Source organism: Oncorhynchus keta, chromosome 8 (assembly GCF_023373465.1).
Source record: "Oncorhynchus keta strain PuntledgeMale-10-30-2019 chromosome 8, Oket_V2, whole genome shotgun sequence".
Taxonomy (NCBI): Eukaryota; Metazoa; Chordata; class Actinopteri; order Salmoniformes; family Salmonidae; genus Oncorhynchus; species Oncorhynchus keta.
The window spans coordinates 4,200,827-4,225,445 of NC_068428.1; the positions used below are offsets into that span (position 1 = coordinate 4,200,827).

The 24,619-nt window shown below is 41.6% G+C and overlaps 1 protein-coding gene across 1 annotated transcript in view; it reads left to right on the forward strand.

The window, feature by feature from the left end:
* mei4 (meiosis-specific, MEI4 homolog (S. cerevisiae)) overlaps window positions 1-3,051 on the forward strand; it is a 44,572-nt gene extending 41,521 nt beyond the window's left edge. The window contains exon 5 of the mRNA XM_035774448.2: window positions 2,217-3,051. Coding sequence (XP_035630341.1) covers window positions 2,217-2,495 — 279 coding nt within the window. The 3' untranslated portion in view covers window positions 2,496-3,051. The remainder of the gene's footprint in view (window positions 1-2,216) is intronic.
* The last annotated feature ends 21,568 nt before the right edge of the window (window positions 3,052-24,619 follow it).

Consider the following 24,619-nt stretch of genomic DNA (forward strand, 5'->3'; position numbering starts at 1 on the left):
TTTTTCCAGGGTTGTTCTTTTTTTTTACCATATGACCTGATCATACACTGTAACAAGGGTCTACAGTTGATCAGGTACCAGATCAGGAAAAACTCTGGGCCCCAGGAAAACAATTTCCCTCCACCACTCTGGAGCCTGTAGTGCCACCTTTGAAATCACCACACAATGTTACAAAATGTAAAAAACATATCCTATTTGTATGACCAACATTTTACACGTTTTTGGTGGTGTGGATGGGCTTCCATACTTTTACATGGCTCAGTGCAGCCGGCAGCTACTGCGACAATTTCAGAATGTAATATTCTGTTACTGACATTTCTGGTTAAAAATCTCAATAAAAGTTTCAAATATTTGAAAAAAAATTCAGCTGTTTCAAAAACATTGCTCTGCTATTACCATTTATATTGTAGGAGTGTTGAGTCAATGAGACAATTCTGTTTACACTGCCTTGTTTCAAGGGGGGCAACTGTCGGGCGAGTGTCGTAGCGATCTAGACTTAGCAAGTATGCACGCTTACATTTGAGTCATATGTGTAGCCGACGGTATTTTTTTGTCTTGGAGTTGTGTCTCTGACATAGGGTAAGAGAAGGCTGAGAGAAGTGTTCAGGAGCAACTGTACGGGTTTTCTACACCGTTACGTTATTCTCTGTATATCGGTTATGATGCGCAAAAAGCAGGGAGTTGTTTTAGTGACACGAAGATTAGAGGACATTGGTCTCCAAAGAGAAACGACTAAGGCTCTTTTCCTTCTGAATATCTCTTCAAGCTGTAAGGTGCCCAAAAGGTAGTTGTTTTAGTGACTCAGTGTGTCTGGGCTGTTTTCCTTCTTCAGAAGGACTCTTATCTGCAGACCATCGGTGTTCTGGGGGTTTGTGAGCTACTCTAAATGTTTACTACTAGGCTACTTTACTTTGCCCCCTCAGCGTATTTTGTCTTTGCAATGTTGGCACAATACTCATGTAATGTTAGCCAGCAGAAGGCATTATCTGCTGCTGTTTATTGTGCTTGTTCTGTGCTATTCTCCATGGTGGCAGTGGTCAGCTCATTGAATAGCTTCCTCTGTTATAATTGCGGGATATTTACCATGGGACCTAAGTGGAAAGTTACTTCTGAGGGGAGAGGAACCCAGACCCCCCACCGCCACCGATAGAGGTCTTGCAGTTCATTTCAGGACTTCCTATACATTTTAATTTCCCAACCTGCTGCATTATTAATGGGAAAATGTGTGATCTTGTTTTCTGTGATACAACCTATTGGGCGAATAGATTGCATTGCGAAACATTTATAAGCCTTATGATTACCGTAGATATTTGATCATACTTTCCCGGGTTGTTGTGGTTTGGGAATACACCTCTAACACTACGGGAACCACCTGAGATGTGACACAAGCCTCAGAACCTGAGGAGCGGGAGGCAGGTAGGTAGATAGCCGAGCGGCTGGAGCGTTAGGCCAGTATCCGGAAAGTCGCTGGTTCGAATACCCGAGCCAACGACGTGAAAAATATGCCTGTGCCCTTGAGCAAGGCACTCAACCCTAATTTGCTCCAGGGATGCCGTACAACTATGGCTGACCCTGTAAAACAACACATTTCACTGTACCCATCTTATTTATTTTTTAGTTTTCATGGCAGCAGCCATATTGAGACTATACCATTAGCACCCCAGGGAGAGGAGGTGTATGTTCGTGATCTACCCAGATGGGGTCCGAGTGAGTCAGGCAGGAGAGACTATTTCACATCCTGTCAGCTCTGGAGACAGCCAGCAGCCTGGAGCCGCACCTGACAGCCATCTGGCTGCTGTTCTACTCATTTTCACTCCACACACACAAACACACACACACACACACACACACACACACACACACACACACACACACACACACACACACACACACACACACACACACACACACACACACACACTCACACAAACAGCACAAGCGTAAATGGCACTCATACACATACACAAATACACGCACACAGTGATACCAGTCAACTGGAATTAGGCTTCAAAGCACACTTTTTGTCAATTTTTTTGTCATCAGTTTTTCTCTAAATTCAGTTGAGTGTATATAATTATTTTTCATTTCTCTTTTTAGAAGCCTGTAAAATTACCTGAGAGCAGGTTGAGTTCAAATATTAAGTGTGAGATGCTGTTGGTATTTATTCCAGCCAGGTAGTTTACTTTAATTTCCTCTGTGATGTTTGTGTTTTTCAGGGGGAAAGCAGCGAGGGGCCCAGCCAGTTTGACATATCCCTGTATGAGAACTCCTTCTATCTGTTCTGGCTCCTGGAGCAGCTCCTTCAGGTCGGACAAGGACCTCCAGGGGCCACAGGAGGAACTGGGCACCACTGGAGCCCAGAGCAGAGGGCCCTTCTGGGCCGGCTGGAGCATAGCGTCTTGCTCCTGTCCGATGATTTCCCTCTGTACTCCCTCTACATGTGGCGGATAGGGGCTCTCCTCCCCCCCTCCGACATCAACAACACCCAGACCTGAGACTGCCGTTCCAGGAACGAACGCGGCACCGCCACACGCGTGTAATTCCACCTCCAGATCTTTCTACTTCAAAGGGCTGCAGAAGTTGGCGCAGTTAGTCAAGGAGGATTTGACTAACTTAGCAGGAATCAAAAGACAGGACTTGACAGGACTGGAGAATGAGGTGGTGGCTCCATTTGATATTCTCCTCTGAAGAAGAATCTAAAAATAGTGTTGTGGCTCGTATAGTAAGCTAAACCAATTATTATTGTGTGGCAATGTGAGAAAGACTACAGTGGATGACATTAGAAAAAAAGCATTACATTTTTAATTCGTTTTTATTTACAGACTGTAAATGTAGAATTAACATGCTGAGTATTGTATGAGCAGCTATTTATAGGAACATATTACTGTAAGGAAGGAATGTACAGAATGTTTGTGCTTAGACATCCACGTTTTAATTTGTTGATTCTATTAGCAACATTTTTACTAACAGGACTTGAATAGAAAAAAAGCATAAATGTTTTGTATTCCAGATTTTCCCCTTTCACTTTACAGATTAAAGTCCATGTAAATATTTTGGATTTTAGACTTTGATTAAATTAGACCTGTTTATGGAAGTATTAGCTGATATATTTAACATGTTGTAATAAAAATAAGTCTGCCATTTTAAAAGCAACATCTTGCTCCTTACCTGATCTTTCCAAAATATTTGTATTTTACATCGCTCTATTGTCAGAATTTTAATATCTCAAACAGAAGGGCCATGGACTGGGATTCTACTAAGCTAACATATGGAATTGTTTTAAGATGGTAATACCAACTAACATTTAGCATGATTTTTTCATGTTTTATGAATAATTTCATAAAACACTGAATTTGGCCTAACTGCTATTAGCCTATAGAAACGCATTGAATAACATTTATACATGGCAAAACAGATAGTCCAAAAATGTATAAAATTGAAGTTTGTTTTGAAGTGTCTGGCCTAAATCTGAGATATATAAAAAATAAAAATAAAAGCTCAGGAATTTAGTATATTTATTTTTTACACATTTTTAACCCTTTTTTGGGCACTTAAGTTCTTCCACATTCATTCAAAATGTATTTACCCCTTGACTTATTCCACATTTTGTTGTGTTACTGCCTGAATATATATATTTTTTAAATAGATTCGCTCTCACCCATCTACACACAATACCCCATAATGACACATTGAAAACATGTTTGACATTTTTTCAAATATATTGGAAATGAAATGCATATGTCTAATTTACATAATTATTGACACCCCTGAGTCAATACTTTGTAGAAGCACCTTTGGCGGAAATTACAACCTCTAAGAGGATTGTACAATATTTGCCCATTGTTCTTAAAAAAAATATTCAAGCTCTGCCAAGTTGATTGTTGATCATTGCTAGACAGCACTTTTCAAAACTAACTAGGCCACTCAGGAGCATTCAATGCCATCTTGGTAATTCCAGTCCAGTGTAGATCTGTCCTTGTGTTTTAGGCTATTGTCCTGCTGAAATAATTAATCTCCCAGTGTTTTTTGGAATTTTTTGCAGTATTACTTGCCTTGTTGCAAACCAGGAATATTCTTTTCTGCTAGGATTTTGCCTGTACTTATAGCTATATTCCAATGTTGTTTTATTTTTATCTACCATTAAACTCTGTATCTGTTTAAAATAACCATTGGCCTCATGGTGAAATCCTTGAGCAGTTTTCTTCCTCTCCAGCAACTAAGTTAGAAAGGACACCATTATCTTTGTAGTGGCTGGGTGTATTGATACACCATCCACAGCCTAATTAATAATTTCACCATGCTCAGGGATATTCAGCGTCTGTTTATCTACCAACATCTTCCTTGTCCCATTGCGCTCTAGCGATTCCTTGTGGCAGCCCGGGTGCCTTCAAGCTGACTTCGGTTGCCAACTGGATGGTGTGTCCTCCGACACATTGGTGTGACTGGCTTCCGGGTTAAGCGAGGTGTGTGTCAAGAAGCAGTGCGGTTTGGCAGGGTTGTGTTTCGGAGGACGCATGGCTCTCAACCTACGCCTCTCCCGAGACTGTAGGGGAGCTGCAGCAATGGGACAAGACTAACTACCAATTTGGATATCACGAAATTGGGGAGAAAAAGGAGTTAAAGTACAACAATAACAAAAAACATAATAATCATAACCTCATTAACCACTATTATTTAACACAGAATGAGTCCATGCAACTTATAATGCAATGTTTACTCCTGAACTTCAGGCTTGCCTTAACAAAGGGGTTGAATACTTATTGACTCAAGACATTTCAGCAATCAGCAACCACAATTTCACTTTGAGATTATTGGGTATCAGTGTTACAAATTTAATCCATCTAAATTTAATCCATTTTAAATTCAGGCTGTAACAAAACAAAATTTGGAACAAATAAAGGGTTGTGAATACATTCTGAAGGCACTGTACTTCCATAATTTTTACTGAAGGTACAGGGCTACCTTCAGACAAGTCTTGTGAGGCTTCTGGGCATCCTAGAGCAAAACACGTGTTCGTGAGAGTCATCATTCAGTAGAGGGGTCTTATTAATTTGTACACCAAACCATTACGACGCTACAGACATTTTTGTGAGAAGACGATTTTTGCGATGTTTCCTGGTTTCGACAAACACCGCTGTAGCTCTGCCACCTTCCAACGCAGATGCGGTGGGTTGAATTGCGGCCCATGCAAAAAATCTGATAACAGACCGATTTTTTACAATGCTATTTATAACGCTAATTAGATTTCCACGGGAGCACAGTGTTATGACGTTGGCCGGGGGGTAGGTTTATGACAGTCATAAATACCTCTTTCCCCCCTTTTTCCTCTACCCTGCTGATGTGAAATTTGAATTCCCTTGGTTAACAAAGAGATTCTGGGAACATCAGAAGGTGGGGGGAAATGAACTATATTCTGGTAATCCGACCAATTGAACATATGCGGTGGTACTTAATCAATATGATATCAGTTCGGTTGTCATCTGAGACATTCTCATCAATGATAAGATGACATAAACTCTACAGTGGAAAGTCTGCACATTGTAGTTATCGGATTCACATGGAATTGTTGTTCAATTTAAGTGTTTGAATATAAAATTATTGGTGAAGAGATGAAATGTAATTTTAGCTTCCAAATGAGAGATGTGGGTTTTCATAAGGTTCTGCTCAATCAGTGGCCCGCCCCTGTGAAGGGACATGGGTTATAAAACTTTTCAAACACGCCCTCTCCCTTCCTATATAAAGCCTTGACGACAATATAACCCCCTGTTCCAAGTACGTGAGGTCTGCAGCCTCTACGTTAAAAGGACTAACATGTAAACTACAGAACTAAGCCAACCTCAGCGTGAGCTTTGGTTGCGAATGGTATGAACTTTGAACTCTTATTCACTACAGAAGTGATACCTCCTAGCCGTTGACTTAGCAACAGCAGCTGCAAACGCGGGCTTGGAAAGAACAGACAGAGTATCCCTTCTATCACACAACGACATTACTACAACGTATCCAATTGAGCGCAGCTCAAAGTAAATATTTCTTGCATTTTCCTTTCCCAAATGGGCGGTAATTTAGAATGCATAAGATACTGTATTGACGATAGCACAGCTTCTCCCTTTGTCCCTCAGTCTTCCCGTTCTTTCACTCAAACCCAGACCCTTTTCTTTTGTGTAACCTGCTGTCATATCTGTTCCACCCGCTAGGGACGTTTACCTTTATGACGTAATTTGTAATCAAGGTATGATTAATTCTTTGTACATGTAATTCTGTGTGATTAGTTAGGTATTTAGTAAATAAATAATTAAACCCAATTTTGTATTGCTGATTCAACTTGTTAGCCAGGGTTCGTGAAGATAACCAAGAATTTACAACTTTCAGATGAGACTGAATTAAAGTGACGATTAATATTGACTGTTATTGATGTAAAATATTACTAGGTCTTTAAGAGTTTATTCGGAAGATAACAGCTCTATAAATATTATTTTGTGGTGCCCTGACTCTCTAGTTAATTACATTTACATGGTTAGCTCAATCAGGTCATATTAATTACGGAGAAAGGATTTTATAGAATAGCATGTCATATCACTTAATCCGGCATAGCCAAAGACACGACAACAGATATCGACTCTAGGCAGTTTTAAGACATGATTGTATAGATTGTCAGTGACATTAATTATCAGTAACACTAGAGTAAATCTGACTTACTGTTTTTACTATTGTAAGTCGATAGCAGGGGTATTCGACCAGGGTTCCGCTGCCCCTACTGCCAGTGGATTTTTTTCTCTCAATGTTTTGATGAATATCGCTAGCAACAACAGAATAAATTAATTTTGAATTACATACCTATAGTAGAAACGAGGAGAATATCTTTCTACTTATGTAAACTTCTCAACTTAATATTGAGCAAAAAACTCACTGGAGCCAATTACAGTCACAGGCGTATCTGACATAGGCTTTGAATAAGCTACCAGTACAGCAAGTGCTGCTGGTAAGCTTTCTTGACTTGCGCATACATTTTTGCCAACACATGGCTAACCTTTGTTTAAATGCAGTTCCAATGCAGCTGTTTTTTATGTCAATATCAAATCATTTCTGGGTGAAATCATGTCTGGGTACCTTACTGAGGTTGTTTTCTATTAAAATGGTCAAAAAGAAACAAAAATTGCTTCTTAGCAAAGAGCAATTTCTCAAGCAAGAATTTTGCTATGACTGTATGGGAGTGGTCTGTGTGGTGAGGGGAAAACTGAAAATTAGTTGTCGTTGGCAGAGTGGTTTGGACCTCCCTTTCTTATTTGTCGTATTAACCAATTTACCGCATGGTCATCATGGACGGCCAGAACTCCATCCCACCAAACCAGGCTGAAAAAACAGCTCTTACACTAAAAGGACATTAACATAATTTTCACAATTTCACAGTATTATTCCAACCACATAGTGTTGAAATATATATAAAACACAGGAAACAAAGACGTGAAAACGTATGATGGGGGTCCCTTGGTCTCCACTTTGCCTGGGAAGTGGTCCCTGGGCAAGATAAGGTTAAAGACCCCTGTCCTAAAGCAGTGATACAATAAGTCTGGCTTACTGTTGTGTTCTAATAGCAGTGATACCCTAAGTCTGACTTACTATAGTGTTCTAGTTAGTTATTTATTTAACCTTTATTTTAGCAGGGCCTCTTTTTCAAAGGATCCCTGCATGTAGACAAATCATACACATTTACAACATTTACAAATACAATATTTATTTACAAGCAATTTAAGAAAAGCAATCACATTCCTCAACATGGAGGTCCTCCATCCACAACTTCCACTGCCCTAGAGGTAACAGGGGATCAAGTTGCAGCGAGCTCTGCAGATAATTCCATACACGGGTGCAAAAACACTGAATGCAGATGTACCTAATTCTGTAGAGATCAACAGGACCTCTAGAGTTAGCCATCCCTGTGATGGGGTCTGGTAAGTCTTTAGGTACAGTGGAAGTTGGTGCAAAAGGGCTTCATTAACAAAAAGAGAGCAGTGTACCAATCTATGAGACTTGAGATGGCCAGCCTACATTCTGATATAGGATGTAATAATGTGTACTAAACCTGTCGCCCGTAATAAAGAAAAGTGTTCTGTGGTAAACTGGATCTGATGGTTTCGCATTCATAAAAATGTTTTTACCATAGTCTAGCACTTGCAGGAAAGTTGAATGAATTATCTGTAATCAATGAGGGCACTATCCAATATACATATACATAAATCATCGGAAACTTTTTAAAGTAAATTGGAAAACATCATGTACTTGGTTTTATTTGTATTAAGTACCAATCTCATTTCCACAAAAGCTTTCTGCAAAGCAGCAAAAGCAGATTGCAGCCCCCGAAAAAAGCCTGGTTGTCACGCCCTGACCTTAGTATTCTTTGTTTTCTTTATTATTTTGGTTAGGTCAGGGTGTGACATGGGTGATATGTGTGTTTTTGTCTTCTTCTAGGGTGGTTGTACTGTCTAGGTTTTTTTTTGTAGATTTATGGGGTTGTTTTCATCTAGGTGTTTATGTTGGTCTATGGTTGCCTAGATTGGTTCTCAATTAGAGGCAGGTGTTTATCGTTGTCTCTGATTGGGAACCATATTTAGGCAGCCATCTTCTTTGGGTATTTCGTGGGTTATTGTCTATGTTATGTTGCACGTTAGCACATTGTTTATATAGCGGTCACGTTTGTCTTATTCTTTTTGTTTAAGTGTTCTTCATTAATGAAGAAGAATGTATTCTAACCACGCTGCGCTTTGGTCTACTCCATACGACGATCGTGACACTGGTCAACCGTGTACTCTTATTATCCACCCCTCAGAGCCTGTTTGCTCTCTCGATTTCTTCCTAGGTTACTGGCTTTCTAGGGTGTTTTCCCTAGCCACTGAGCTTCTACATCTGCATTGCTTGCTCTTTGGGATTTTAGGCAGGATATCTGTATAAGCACTTTGCAACAACTTGCTGTATGTAAAAAGGGCTTTATAAAATAAATGTTGAATGATTGATTGGGTGCAATAGCATACACGACTGTTTCATCTGCGTACAGGAGTATGTGATTTTTTTTGTTACATATTTACCACTATTATATACAGTATATAGACAGTACAGAACCTAAAATCAACCCCTGTGGGACACCTTTTGTAATATAAAGGATACTTGACTTAACACCATCAGAAAGTACACATTGCGTCCTATCTGTCAGGTAGTTTTTAATACAATTACAAAACGCCTGGTCCAGGCCCTTTGAATTAGTAAGGAGTGGTTGACAGTGTTTGAACGCTTTAGATAAGCCAATGAATAGAGCAGCACACTGTTTCTTTCTATCCAAACTATTCACCACATCATTTAAAAGCAGTGCTGCTGAGATGGTGCTATGGTCTGAAGCCCGACTGATGCACATTTCAAGTAGATTTTGAGGTTAAGAAAGATTCAAGCCGAGTGTTGAATAAAGCACTGTATTGGTTTTGACTGACAGACATTATAAACATCATTACAAGAAGATGTCCCCATACCTCCTGCTAATTGGGCTACCTTTGCACATATTTTGTTGTCTGAGTGTGGGAAATGCTATAAATCGAGAGGAGTCGATGTGTTCTGAAAGATTTGATTTTGAGAATTATAATAAATACCGCTTTGATGTCTTCAAGCAAACCGCACACCCATGAGTCCAAATGTGCACTTCACATTTCCACGTTTGAAAACTCATGTAATTTACAGTGTCAACTTTTATGATCCACAGTTACAAGGATGACATGCGTTATACCCTGGGTTGTCCTGAACAGAATGTCAGATGTTTGAGAATGCCTATGTTTGTGGTATTGTGAATAAAAATGACCTGCAGAACACTCACGTGTACGCACTCATGACTCCATTCTATGCGCATCAAAATGACAATGTTTGTCTGAAGTAGCCTAAGTTTAACACTTATAAGGTCACTTATAACAATAGGAGAGGTTTGTGGCCACTTGGAGACCCCACTTAGACCTTTCACTCAAACCCTTGGGAGTGTAACGGCTCCCTTCTATCTCCTCCTCTGACGAAGAGGTAGAACAAGGATCGGACCAAAATGCAGCGTGATGAGGATTCATGATATTTTAATGAAGGAAAACTATACATACAGAAACTACAAAAATAACGAAATGAAATAACAAAAACCGAAACAGCTCTATCTGGTGCAAACACAAAGACAGGAACAATCAGCCACGAAACACTCACAGAATATGGCTGCCTAAATATGGCTCCCAATCAGAGACAACGATAATCACCTGACTCTGATTGAGAACCGCCTCAGGCAGCCATAGACTACGTAGACACCCCACAAAACCCCAAGACAAAAAACACACCACAATAACCCATGTCACACCCTGGCCTGACCAAATAAATAAAGAAAACACAAAATACTAAGACCAAGGCGTGACAGGGAGTTTTTTTTTTCCTATCTTGCACCTACTCCAAAATGTCAACGAATATTCTCATGTTATTGAATGTATCCAGAGTATTTTTTAAATTGTCTTATGGGCAAATTCTTTGAAATATAGTTTGGATTCTTTTCTTTTGTTAGTTTAAATGTTGTGTTCTCACTTTGGTCTGATAATTTCCCCATAATCTCCAAAGTGTTCTCTTTCAATTGATACCATGGTCATGCATATGCTTTTAATAGTTCTTCTGTTAGAAACATTTACATTTGCCATATTCTTATAGGCCCATTTCCACGAGTTTAAGGGGTTAGTAAGCAGAGTGTCTAGCACATCACAGGTATAAAGTTGTTGAAAGGAAAACAGATTTTCCATCATGCGTGGCTGGGAGAGGGAAGAGTGGTCGATTGACTGACCAGGGTCAATTAAAGTACAATTTCTTTCAAATAAAAAGTCTGCCGAGATTAATTGCTGATTAAAATAATCACTTATCAAATTGTTCTTAGTAAAGATGTTAGAGTCTGACATAATTTGCTTTAGGTAGGGAGGGAGAGGAATTAACACGCTTCAGTGCATAGCAGCGATGGCTCTGTGGACAGACTGAATAGGGTCTATAAAGCTGCGTTTAGACAGGCAGCCCAATTCAGATCTTATTCTCACTAATTGGTCTTTTGACCAATAAGCTCAGCTCTGAAAAATATCTCATGTGAAAAAGTGAGAAAAAAAATCTGAATCGAGCTGCCTGTCTAAACTCAGCCTTACATGCTGACTAGACTGGGAGCGTCCGCGTGCGTCATCACATGCACTTTGATTTTGTCCATCCACACCAGACATGATCAGGACACGCTGGTTCAAATATCAAGACAAACTCTGAACCAACTATATTAATTTTGGGACATGTCGAAAAGCATTAAACAGTCATGGCAATTTAGCTGGCTAGCTTTCTGTTGCTAGCTAATTTGTCCTGTGTTATAAACATTGGGTTATTATTTTACCTGAAATGCACAAGGTCCTCTACTCCAACAATTAATCCACAGATAAAAGGGTAAACCGAGGTAGTTTATAGTAATCTCACCTCCTTCAGTCTTCTTCTTCTTCTTTGGACTTTATATGGCGGTTGGCAACCATTTTTGAGGTGCATTACCACCACCAACTGGACTGGAGTGAGTACCTCAGTTCATCTTTCAATCACCCACGTGGGTATATGCTCCTAAAAACCAATCAAGAGATGGGAGAGGCGGGTATTGCAGCGCGTCAAGCGTCACAAATAGAACCAAGTTCTATTTTAGTGCCTGGCTACGCTTAGCCTGTTGACGTGCGTGAGCAGTTTGGATGCAATTATTGAATAACATTGCGGTGTCAGTGCTGCATCTTCCTCCCCAGTCCCCACTGTCGTTATCCTCTCTTAAATTGCCATGGAGCGAAGGCGAGGCAGACTGCCTGTGATGTGCTCTGCTCTGCTTGCCTCGGACTCCGGGTTATTTGTTTTTGAGTGTAATAATGGCCACAAAACACTAAATAAGGCTGCGTCCCAAATTACACCCTATTCCACATATAGTACACTACTTTTGACCAGAGCCCAGGTTTGGGACGTATGCTAAGTTTACGGCGGTGCATGGTGAATGACCTGCTCTCGCTCTGAGAAGCCCTGGCTCTGCTGATAGGCATCACTCCCATTGTTTCTGTCTCTGTGTCCCTGCCTGCCTCACTGCCTGTGATCTCCTCATCTTTCATATCCTGTTGCTAGAAGGGCAGGGATCCACCTGCAGAGAAAAAACTGACTTGTTTTATGTGCCTAGACATATGATGTGTCTTGGTTCAAAGGGAGACAGAAATATAATGGAGGCAGGCAGAAATACCTCAACACATGCAATGGCCAAGGCACTAAGATAAGACACATCTCAATGGGCCAAATACGTGCATGGTTGCTACTTGTGTCATTGTTAAGGCACACTCCATATAATTACATAGAACACGGAACTATAGGCAGGGGTGAAAGTAGACTTAATTTCTTCCCGGTATGTGACCTCCTATTTATCGGCCTAACAATTGCCACCCCCCTCCTATCCCCGCTAAACTAGAATAGTGTACAGCAGGGGTCGGCAATTGGTTTGGGCTTGGGCTACAGAAAAAACACATAGGCTACTACTCTTTCTAACGTAGGCTACATCATTTATGTTAAATTAATTTGATGGAGCATTGTGTCTCTCCAACAGCACCCTGGAGAGGCACGGTGTGCATGGACAAGCTAAGTGTGTAGCTAATGCTATAGACACCAGAACATAATCAGGTAAGGAAGTAGCCTAAGCTCTGATTTAAAGCAATACTGCAACTGTGGAAACTTGGAACATTTCATTTGTAATTATTTCACTTGTTCTTCTCCCTCTAATAACCCACAGCCTTAAATACAGGTGTGTCATGGTGCTTTGAGCTTGTATCTCTTGCACAGGTGGCTGCTGAGGGGAGGCAGGAAATGGAATGGCAGGAAATGGAATGGAATGGTATCAACACCTGGAAACCAGTCATAACCATGAGCCTGTTCTCTCCAAGTAAGGTCCCACCAACCTCCGGTGATCTCTTGTTTATCCCTCAGGGCTTTGTGACAAAATAGAAGAGCAAGTCCTGGAGTGTGTTCGCCTTCTTCGAGTTGTGCTCCTTTTCTCTCAGATCCACGTTAGTGATGTAGACCGCCAGGTTTCTTCCCGGGTGGGGGTATCCAATTAACTTTTTAAGAGACCCTTAATCGTGCCAGTTAACTTCCCTGTTTCAACGAGGTTTAACATAAAATTCCATCCTCTCTACCTGTATCCTCTGCTTGCCCTGTGTGAGCTCCAAGCTAACTTCGAGTGATGCCAAAGTACAATTTTGTTTAGATATTTTACCATCAAGATGTCTTGCTTGGTTATGTTTCTGACACCCAAACAATGTATTTTCGAAATTGTAACATTGTGCCACAATAGGACACCCAAACAATCAAAAAACAAAATGAATAGACCATCAGAGCTGACATTTCGATGTGTATTTATAATTCATTAGTCCACCTTTTCTTTTTGTTCAGGGAGCTTCAGTGATGTGTGATGAATGTGTATCTTTGATTGATCCCCCATCTGACTCTAGATACTAGCCAAGGTTATAATCCCGGTTATAACCAGCCAGCGCCTTGAAGATTGATCGTTTATCCTCTTCCTCTAGGGTTAAAATGACCCAAATGTCATGTAGCAGCGACACACACACACACACACACACACACACACACACACACACACACACACACACACACACACACACACACACACACACACACACACACACACACACACACACACACACACACACACACACACACACACACACACACACACAGGCCTCTCTACTTCTCTGTATCGCCTTTTTATTGGCCATGTCCTGAAGGATTACCCTGATATCTAGGATGCGTCCGAAATGGCATCCCTGTATCAGCGACTCTCAACAGGTGGGTTGCGACACAAATTTGGAAAAATTAGGAAATAGTCCAGTCTGAACTTAAATGACTAAAACCAGGAGGAAAGTGTGTAGAAATAATAATGAACTTATATTTTCAATACACTGAACAAAAATAGAAATGCAACATGTAAAGTGTTGGTCCCATGTTTCATGAGCTGAAATGAAAGATCCCATACGCACAAAAAGCTTATTTCTTTCAAATTATGTCCACAAATTTCTTGTATTTCTCCTTTGCCAAGATAATCCATCCACCTGACAGATGTGGTATATCAAGAAGCTGATTAAACAGCGTGCTCATTACACAGGTGCACCTTGCGCTAGGGACACTAAAAGGCCACTCTAAAATGTGCAGTTTTGTCACACAACACAATGCAAGAGATGTCTCAAGTTTTGAGGGAGCATGCAATTGTTATGCTGACTGCAGGAATGTCCACCAGAACTGTTGCCAGAGAATAGAATTGTAATATCTGATTCTGAGATTTCTCATCACCCAACTATAACATCTTCCGTACCCGCACCCCACCATACCCTTGTCTGCCAAATTATGCCCTGAATATTTTCAGAGACCATGCCCAGAAATCTGCTCCTTTTATTCTCTTGTCCCCAGCTCCATACCCAAACAGTTCATAACTACTCCTCTGTTCCGCGGGTGAAATAAGTCTCTAAACCAGGCCCCTGTCCCCAGGCACCCTCAGCTCCCAGCTGTGACCCTGATTGATCGCCCCCATCTAAAAAGCCTTGGTTTCATGCATGTCTGGCATCAGAAGCCTCCCTACCACTGAGGAAGTTTGTTTTAGCCTCACTGCTTTAGCACACTCTGGCTAACCCTGATTCTGAGATTTCCATACCCAACTATAACATCTTCCGTCAAGATAGAACTGAAAGGGGACTCTTTAAGGAATAGCCTAGCAAAGATAATGTCATACTTTCCAGGTCCATACCCAAACAGTTAGAACTACTAATTTTAAAGTTCTCTCTCCAGAAATGTCATCTCACTGAATGCACGCAATTTGTAACCGCCCCTCAGCTCCCAGCTGTGCCCTAAATTAAAATGCCCCCATCTAGCTTCAGAGTTTGTTCTGTTAGGTGACCTAAACTGGAATATGCTTAACACCCCGGCAGTCCTACAATCTAAGCTAGATGCCCTCAATCTCACACAAATCATCAAGGAACCCACCAGGTACAACCCTAAATCTGTAAACAAGGGCACCCTCATAGACGTCATCCTGACCAACTGGCCCTCCAAATACACCTCCGCTGTCTTCAACCAGGATCTCAGCGATCACTGCCTCATTGCCTGTATCCGCTACGGAGCTGCAGTCAAACGACCACCCCTCATCACTGTCAAACGCTCCCTAAAACACTTCTGTGAGCAGGCCTTTCTAATCGACCTGGCCCGGGTATCCTGGAAGGACATTGACCTCATCCCGTCAGTTGAGGATGCCTGGTCATTCTTTAAAAGTAACTTCCTCACCATTTTAGATAAGCATGCTCCGTTCAAAAAATGCAGAACTAAGAACAGATATAGCCCTTGGTTCACTCCAGACCTGACTGCCCTCGACCAGCACAAAAACATCCTGTGGCGGACTGCAATAGCATCGAATAGTCCCCGCGATATGCAACTGTTCAGGGATGTCAGGAACCAATACATGCAGTCAGTCAGGAAAGCTAAGGCCAGCTTCTTCAGGCAGAAGTTTGCATCCTGTAGCTCCAACTCCAAAAAGTTCTGGGACACTGTGAAGTCCATGGAGAACAAGAGCACCTCCTCCCAGCTGCCCACTGCACTGAGGCTAGGTAACACGGTCACCACCGATAAATCCATGATTATCGAAAACTTCAACAAGCATTTCTCAATGGCTGGCCATGCCTTCCGCCTGGCTACTCCAACCTCGGCCAACAGCTCCCCCCCGCAGCTACTCGCCCAAGCCTCTCCAGGTTCTCCCTTACCCAAATCCAGATAGCAGATGTTCTGAGCTGCAAAAGAGACAAAAGCTCTGGACCCTCTATTGCTGAAACTATCCGCCGCCATCTAGTCGGCTGGCCCTCGCTACATATTCGTCCAGGTCATCTACAAGTCCATGCTAGGTCAAGCTCTGCCTTATCTCAGTTCACTGGTCATGATGGCAACACCCATCCGTAGCACGCGCTCCCGCAGGTGTATCTCACTGATCATCCCTAAAGCCAACACCTCATTTGGCCGCCTTTCGTTCCAGTTCTCTGCTGCCTGTGACTGGAACGAATTGCAAAAATCGCTGAAGTTGGAGACTTTTATCTCCCTCCCTCCCTTTTATCTCCCTCACCAACTTCAAACATCTGCTATCTGAGCAGCTAACCGATCGCTGCAACTGTACATAGTCTATCGGTAAATAGCCCACCCATTTTTACCTACCTCATCCCCATACTGTTTTTATTTATTTACTTTTCTGCTCTTTTGCACACCAATATCTCTACCTGTAAATGACCATCTGATCATTTATCTCTCCAGTGTTAATCTGCAAAATTGTAATTATTTGCCTACCTCCTCATGCCTTTTGCACACAATGTATATAGACTCCCCTTTTTTTCTACTGTGTTATTGACTTGTTAATTGTTTACTCCATGTGTAACTCTGTGTTGTCTGTTCACACTGCTATGCTTTATCTTGGCCAGGTCGCAGTTGCAAATGAGAACTTGTTCTCACTAGCCTACCTGGTTAAATAAAGGTGAAAAAAAACAAAAAAAAACTCCAAGGTAGTTTTAGAGAATTTGGCACGTCCAAACGGCCTCACAACCGCAAACCACGTGTAACCACGCCAGCCCAGGACCTCCACACCGGTTTCTTTACCTGCTGGATGGTCTGAGACCAGCCACCTGGACAGCTGATGAAACTGAGGAGTATTTCTGTCTGCAATCAAATCAAATGTTATTTGTCACATGCACCGAATACAACCTTACAGCGAAATGCTTATTTACAAGCCCTTAACCACAGTGCAGTTTTAAGAAAATACCCCCAAAAAAGTAAGAGTCGAGAAAAACAAATAATTAAAATGCAGCAGTAAATAACGATAGTGGGGCTATATCCAGGGGTACCGGTACAGAGGCAATGTGCGGGGGCACCGGTGTCGAGGTAATTATGGTAATTATGTACATGCAGGTGGGTTTATTAAAGTGACTATGCATAGATAATAACAGAGAGTAGCGGCAGCATATGGGGGGTGCAAATAGTCTGAGTAGCCATTTGATTAACTGTTCAGGAGGCTTATGGCTTGGGGGTAGAAGCTGTTTAGAAGCATCTTGGGCCTAGACTTGGCGGTCCGGTACCGCTTGTTGTGTGGTAGCAGAGAGAACAGTTTATGACTAGGGTGACTGGAGTCTGACAATTTTTAGGACCTTCCTCTGGTATAGAAGTCCTAGATGGCAGGAAGCTTAGCCCCGGTGATGTACTGGGCCGTATGCACTACCCTCTGTAGTGCCTTGCGGTCGGAGGCCGAGCAGTTGCCATACCAGGCAGTGATGCAACCCGTCAGGATGCTCTCGATGGTGCAGCTGTAAAACCTTTTGAGGATCTGTGGACCCAGGCCAAATCTTTTCAGTCTCCTGAGTGGGAATAGGTTTTGTTGTGCCCTCTTCACGACTGTCTTGGTGTGCATGGACCATGTTAGTTTGTTGGTGATGTGGACGCCAAGAACTTGAAGCTCTCAACCTGCTCCACTACAGCCCCGTCAATGAGAATGGGGGTGTGCTCGGTCCTCCTTTTCCTGTAGTCCACAATCATCTCCTTAGTCTTGCTCACATTGAGGGAGAGGTTGTTGTCCTTGCACCACACGGTCAGGTCTCTGACCTTCTCCCTATAGGCTGTCTCATCGTTGTCGGTGATCAGGCCTACCACTTTTGTGTCATCAGCAAACTTAATGATGGTGTTGGAGTTGTGCCTGGCTGCGCAGTCATGAGTGAACAGGGAGTACAGGAGGGGACTGAGCACGCACACCTGAGGGGCCCCCGTGTTGAGGATCAGCGTGGCGGATGTGTTACCTACCCTTACCACCTGGGGGCGGCCCGTCAGGAAGTCTAGGATCCAGTTGCAAAGGTAGGTGTTTAGTCCCAGGGTCCTTAGCTTTGTGATGATTTTTGAGGGCACTATCGTGTTGAATGCTGAGCTGTAGTCAATGAATAGCATTCTCACATAGGTGATAAATAAAGCCCTTTTGTGGGGAAAAACCTATTCTGATTGGCTGGGCCTGGCTCCCCATTGGGTGGGTGGATCTATGAGCCCCTGCCCAGTCATGTGAATTCCACAGATTAGGGCCAAGTGAATTTATTTCAATTGACTGATTCCCTTATATGAACTGTAACTCAGTAAAAAACAAAGAAATTGTTCCATGTTGCGTTCAGTATAATTTTACCAATTTTTGTTCAATCACAGTATTTTTAGAAGTGCTAATCAACGGATCTCAAACCAGTGAGTGCAACGAGTGCACTGAGAGTCGGGAAGGAAGTTCAGGGAGTGAGTGTTTTAATAAATAAACGTAACATAATACAAAACAAGAACACACGGACAACGCACCGACATGAAACAGAAACAATAACACCTGGGGAAGGAACCAAAGGGACTGACATATATAGGGAAGGTAATCAGGCAGGTGATGGAGTCCAGGTGAATCTGATGAAGTGCAGGTGCGTGTAACGATGGTGACGGGTGTGCGCCATAACGAGCAGCCTGGTGACCTAGAGGCAGGAGAGGGAGCACACGTAACAGTGAGCTTAACATTCTTCATCAAGAATATGGACAAAATGGAATTATTGACAATGAAAAAGGTGGGACTGTTCCCTTGTCATATAATTGGTACATTTACCATATAGTATAGATATAGTTTTCCAGATTCCATTTTGACGAAAACAAAATGCTATGTGCATATTGGATCACGACTGAGACAACCTGATTCAATTTGGGTCCCGAGGCAAAACTAGTTGAGAACCACTGCCCTATATAGTGCATTACTTGTGACCAGAGCCCATAGTAGTGCACTATAAAGCCATTTGGGATGTAGCCCTAGAGTTGCATGCACCAGCCAGCTCTGTTAAATACTCTACTCTGATAGGAGAGTATCTGCTCCACTTGACACTCTACATACAAGAGACACTGAGGATGCGTTTATACAGGCAGCCTAATTTGTATATTTTTTCCCAATTATTGGCAAAAGAGCTGATCTGATTGGACAAAAGACCCAATTAGTGAAAACAAATATCCAAATTGGCCTGCCTGTGTAAAGGTAGCCTAAATTATTCCCTCATCTCAGCTGTTATATCAAGGTTCAATCAATTAGGCTATAAGCTCAATATAATGTTGATGATGAAAAAGATAGCTCCTCTTAAAACATGTTTTTCATCAAGGTTTTACATGCAGTAATTATTAGGCTGTAACCTAAAGGGATAGTTCACCCACATTACTAAATTACATATTGGTTTTGGTTTGGCATTAGACTGCTTAAAGAGTAAGGTAACCAATATGTAATTTGGTGAACTATCCCTTTAACATAGTGTAATTGCTATCTGAACTGATTCAATATAGTAGATGACTCCAAGGCCAGTGGAACTTTTTGCAACCCTGATTAACATAAAACTGATGTCATTGCCCTGTCATTGATGTAATTTATGTCTGCTTGTTCCAGATGCTGTTCGGTTTTACTTAATAGATCACTGATTTTATTTGGCAGCTGTTTTGGATATCAACTCTAATGTATTTTCTAATGATTTAATTACTACAAAGCTATTACCGTCCTGAGTTAAACATTAAAAACACATTCATTACGGGTCACTGAGAGGGTTATTAACCTAGAGCAAATGTCAATTGAATGTGATCAGAAAAGGTCAAAGTATTTTTACTTTGCAAAGTTTCAATATACATTGATGAAGAGATATTTATTTTTAGAATAATTTAAGGAATAAATATATTTACATATGCTATCATAAACCAAAGGCTTCCATTTATATAAAACTTACTGCACAGGCCATGAACAGAATTTGTCAACATTAAAGGGGAGAAACACTGTACTGTACTTCTCTAAACTTTTATACAACTCATCCAGAACGCCTACAACTCATTCAGAACGCCGCAGCCCGTCTGGTGTTCAACCTTCCCAAGTTCTCTCACGTCACCCCGCTCCTCCGCTCTCTCCACTGGCTTCCAGTTGAAGCTCGCATCCGCTACAAGACGATGGTGCTTGCCTACGGAGCTGTGAGGGGAACGGCACCTCAGTACCTCCAGGCTCTGATCAGGCCCTACACCCAAACAAGGGCACTGCGTTCATCCACCTCTGGCCTGCTCGCCTCCCTACCACTGAGGAAGTACAGTTCCCGCTCAGCCCAGTCAAAACTGTTCGCTGCTCTGGCCCCCCAATGGTGGAACAAACTCCCTCACGACGCCAGGACAGCGGAGTCAATCACCACCTTCCGGAGACACCTGAAACCCCACCTCTTTAAGGAATACCTAGGATAGGATAAAGTAATCCTTCTCACCCCCCTTAAAAGATTTAGATGCACTATTGTAAAGTGGCTGTTCCACTGGATGTCATAAGGTGAATGCACCAATTTGTAAGTCGCTCTGGATAAGAGCGTCTGCTAAATGACTTAAATGTAAATGTAAATGTTATACACAGTATATCACTTACAGCCCACTCATTGTCTCTAAAAGGTTAGCAGTTATCACTCTTACTTAGTCATAAAGCAGTCCCCGGTTGGTTTACGCCAATGCTCTAGGGTTGTTGTGTTGAAGTCATCCTGGGTCTATGTCATAGATCACAGCACTGACCTTGAGCCCAGAACCCACGTCAACCTGAGTTGTGGCGATGACGTTAGTGCAATTTATGTGACAGCGTCTGATCCACCACGTTCTTCACGCTTGATAGCAAGTAATGAAACGTGTGCCGATCTATACCAGAGGCACTCGTGTGTAGGAATTACAGTCATGTCAATTACATTCATATGGGTGTGAACTTAACTCTTGTCTGAACTTCATGGCATTGCGATATCAAGTCTGTCTCTGGCCTGTGAAACAAGGTTTAATCCAAATTTTTATTTCAGAATGTTAGAACATTACCTGAAATAAAGAATCCCATAGGTATAGTTCAGATCATAATACAGACATTGAAAAATCACCGAGGAACCCAACCATGCATTTCCCCCATTTAATGTAATATATTTTGGAAAGGCGTAACTTGATCGACATATCCTCGTTCATCTTCATTTTACATGTTTTTGTATCTCCGCCAAGTTGACAAAATTATTTTCCCTCTACAGCAACATAAAGCTGAAATATGACATCTTAGTGGAAGCAGAACACAGTATCTGGATCCTAAATGGCAACCTATTCCCTTTATAGTGCACTACTTTTGATAGTGCACTACTTTTGGCCAGGGCCCTGGTAGGGCCCAAACGTAGTGCAATATAAAGGGAATAGGGTTCCATTTGGAATGCACTCAGTGAAAGAGGAATTGCCCACAGTCAGGGTACTCGGGAGAAGCTACACATGTCTATCAGTCTTCATGTGAGGTAATGAGGGGTCCTCCTTAGCTCTCCACACTCCACTGGGTCATATTGAAGAGGAATATTATCAGGATTTATGGATGGAGGTCAACACTGCAAACAGTGTTGATTCTTTGGCATGCTTGCAGTTATCCGAAGTAATGAACAATAAGTCATGTTAAAAGGATACTCCACGATGACTGTAGAACTCAGCAGTCAGTGTCTGTTGGGTTTTGGTTCTTAAAGCTGCAGTATGAAACTTTTTGGGCGACCCAACCAAATTCACATAGAAGTGTGAGTTATCAATTTGTCATTCTCATTGAAAACAAGTCTAAGAAGCGGTAGATCTGTTTTATTTGTGCTATTTCTATGCTTCCCGTTATTAACTTTAGTTTTTACGTCTTTTGCTTTCGGTTTTGTACACCAGCTTCAAACAGCAGAAAATACAATATTTTTGGTTATGGAAAATATATTTCACAGCGGTTTAGATGGTACAATGATTGTCTGCACTATCCTTGCTTGTTTTGACACATAAATTGAAATTAGGCAAACTATTAAAATAATTCGCAACCAGGAAAAGGTAGAGCAATTTCTGCATAGTGCACCTTTAATTTTCAACAGGTGACTGATTGACATCAAAGAAACCAGGTGTTGGCATCCTGTCCCTAATTTGTGACAATTAAGTTCCAGCAGGGAGAAATGAAAACCCGTAGGATGGTTAACATGTTGTGAGAATATGTCCCAGGGTGAGAACCTCTTTCACGTCATTGAATTAATGGTTGTGGTAATAGCAGTTCTAAGCCTCTCTTTGGTAACTCCTAAGGATAGTTATTATTAGGAAATCAAACGATTATTGATTGATTATTATTAGAATGTCTGATACAGGTTTAGCTCTGGTCCAGGGCGTTACGTGCGGCTTGTTGAAACTAAGGAAGGCTCAGCTTCAGCAAGCCTCACATAACACCCAGGACCAGAGCTAGTACAGGGTGTATAGACCAAGTGCGAAAATGTAATTCTAATTACAAAAACTAAGTGACCTGTTGTGTGCTAACGTGACTTCCAAACTGGAACCTTGTACATTATAGTGTTCTTGTAATGGAACTCATGTCCTTCTGGAGGACTGACGTGTGACACACTAATGTCTGCTTAACCTCCTGTCCACTCCAGAGAGCTGTGTGTTAGATGGTGCATTCGGGTGCTGTCTAGCTCAGAGTCAGAGATGGAATGGTCATAGGGCAGTTCTGGCAAATGCCAGATGGGCTGGTCCATCTTTAGCCCTGTGGGCCTGCCTAAATTGGTGGGGTTGCTCAAAATTATCATTATTTGGCCAATAATGTGGGCCTCAAGGAAAAAAGGCAAAGCAAATGTCTGTATCTCGCATACTCACCTAAAAGCACTTTGCTTGAACAATTTGAAAAAAGTGGCAATATTACCGTTTGTCCTTCTTGAGACGCCATAACAACAACCCAGCCAGTATACACTTCCTCAAAATAGTCAGAATGAATCTAAGATAAGTCAAGAAATCTGCAATTAATTTGGACATTTTTGCAGAGGTCTTAATCGTGCAATGTTGCATCGAACTAAGATGTTTGGTGCAGTATTTCTGAAGGGAAAAAATGTGCATGAAAACTAGTCGTCTCTCGTTGATTGACAACAGACAATTAATTGAAGAATCCAATCTATATTTCCTACTCCTACTAGGAGTAGTACTGTTGACTAACCACCGACTAAGGGACATAGACTTCGGCTACCGAACTTCGGCTTGCCTCAAGAAAAAAATTGGTGTGCAGTAACAGCCGGAAAAAAAACCTGTCGAACACCAAAACAAGCAAAAAAGTCACAAAATAGTTTTCGACTGGGCAGCATACGCCAGGTTTAACACTCAAACCTCTTTGTCTGTGTGGCTTACAGAGAGACAGTTTGATTTAATTTGTGTAAAGGTCCAATATTAGTGCTGAGGGGAAATGTAATAATGCACAAAGTCATCCGACAGAATAATCATGTGTCTGTTTGTGACCTTTGTGTTTTAAAGCTGCCTGGATGATTCACCACGACCCTAATGAAACAGACGCTATTCTCATTAGATCACAGTTATAATGGCATGATCTGCTGCTCCCCATAGAAAACAGGCACTGTGGCTGCATCTGAAATGGCACACTATTCCTATATAGTGCACTACATTTTACATTATGTTGCCAAAATGTGTATTATGATGCCAGTACGTTTTTTAAACTGTTGCAGAGGCAGTATGTGTTGTAATTGGCCCACTCTTGACATTCATTAGTGGGCAATGCTTCTTCAAAAACAGGGTTTGGTTAGAAGATCACAAACAGCACTAATAATAATGTCTTAAATTATGTTGTACTAGAGTTCTTTAATAAGAATGTTCTTCTCTCTCCACCACTGTGCCCTATATTCCCTCTTTGTGTCTGACACTAAATGGCGTTCACCGTCCTGCAAACTGGGCTATAAATGACCACTGCCGGAATCCCCATGATTAGATTTTTCAAGTTAGCGAGCGAGCATGACACCAAATGCTGGAATTCAGTTTTAATTTATCTAAAGCAATTTTGAGCTTTTGCTTCCACTCTGACGATGTATGAATATGTTAATAAGCAAGACATGGTGAAATGGTGAGAACACTCAGAGCTTCTTGTCTTGTTGGGTTGTGTTCTCCCTCACATCCACTTTCTCTTCAATCTACTTCTGAGTGACATTTTATTACTTCCCATCACCAAATTACCTATCCAAAAGTCGAAGTGGGGAAACGGCAGAATAAATGTCAACAGGAATTCTTCAGGATCTTACTTTATGTGGTTGTCCAGCTCACTGCTATGCTTTGAGAGAATGAGGTTGTATGCTAGTGATACATTGTCAGAGGCAGATGAGCATAGCGCTGACATTTATGGAGTAAACATGGCCTTCCTACGTGACTACAGTGCATTCGAAAAGTATTCACACCCCTTTCCACATTTTGTTACAGCCTCATTCTAAAATGTATTAAATCGTTTTTTCTCTCTCATCAATCTACACTCAATAACCCATAACATGACAAAGCAAAAAAGGTTTTTAGACATTTTTGCAAATGTATTAAAATAAAAAAAACTGAAATATCACATTTGCATAAGTATAAGTATTCAGACCCTTTACTCAGTACTTTGTTGAAGCACCTTTGGCAACGATTACAGCCTCAAGTCTTCTTCGGTATGTCTCTACAAGCT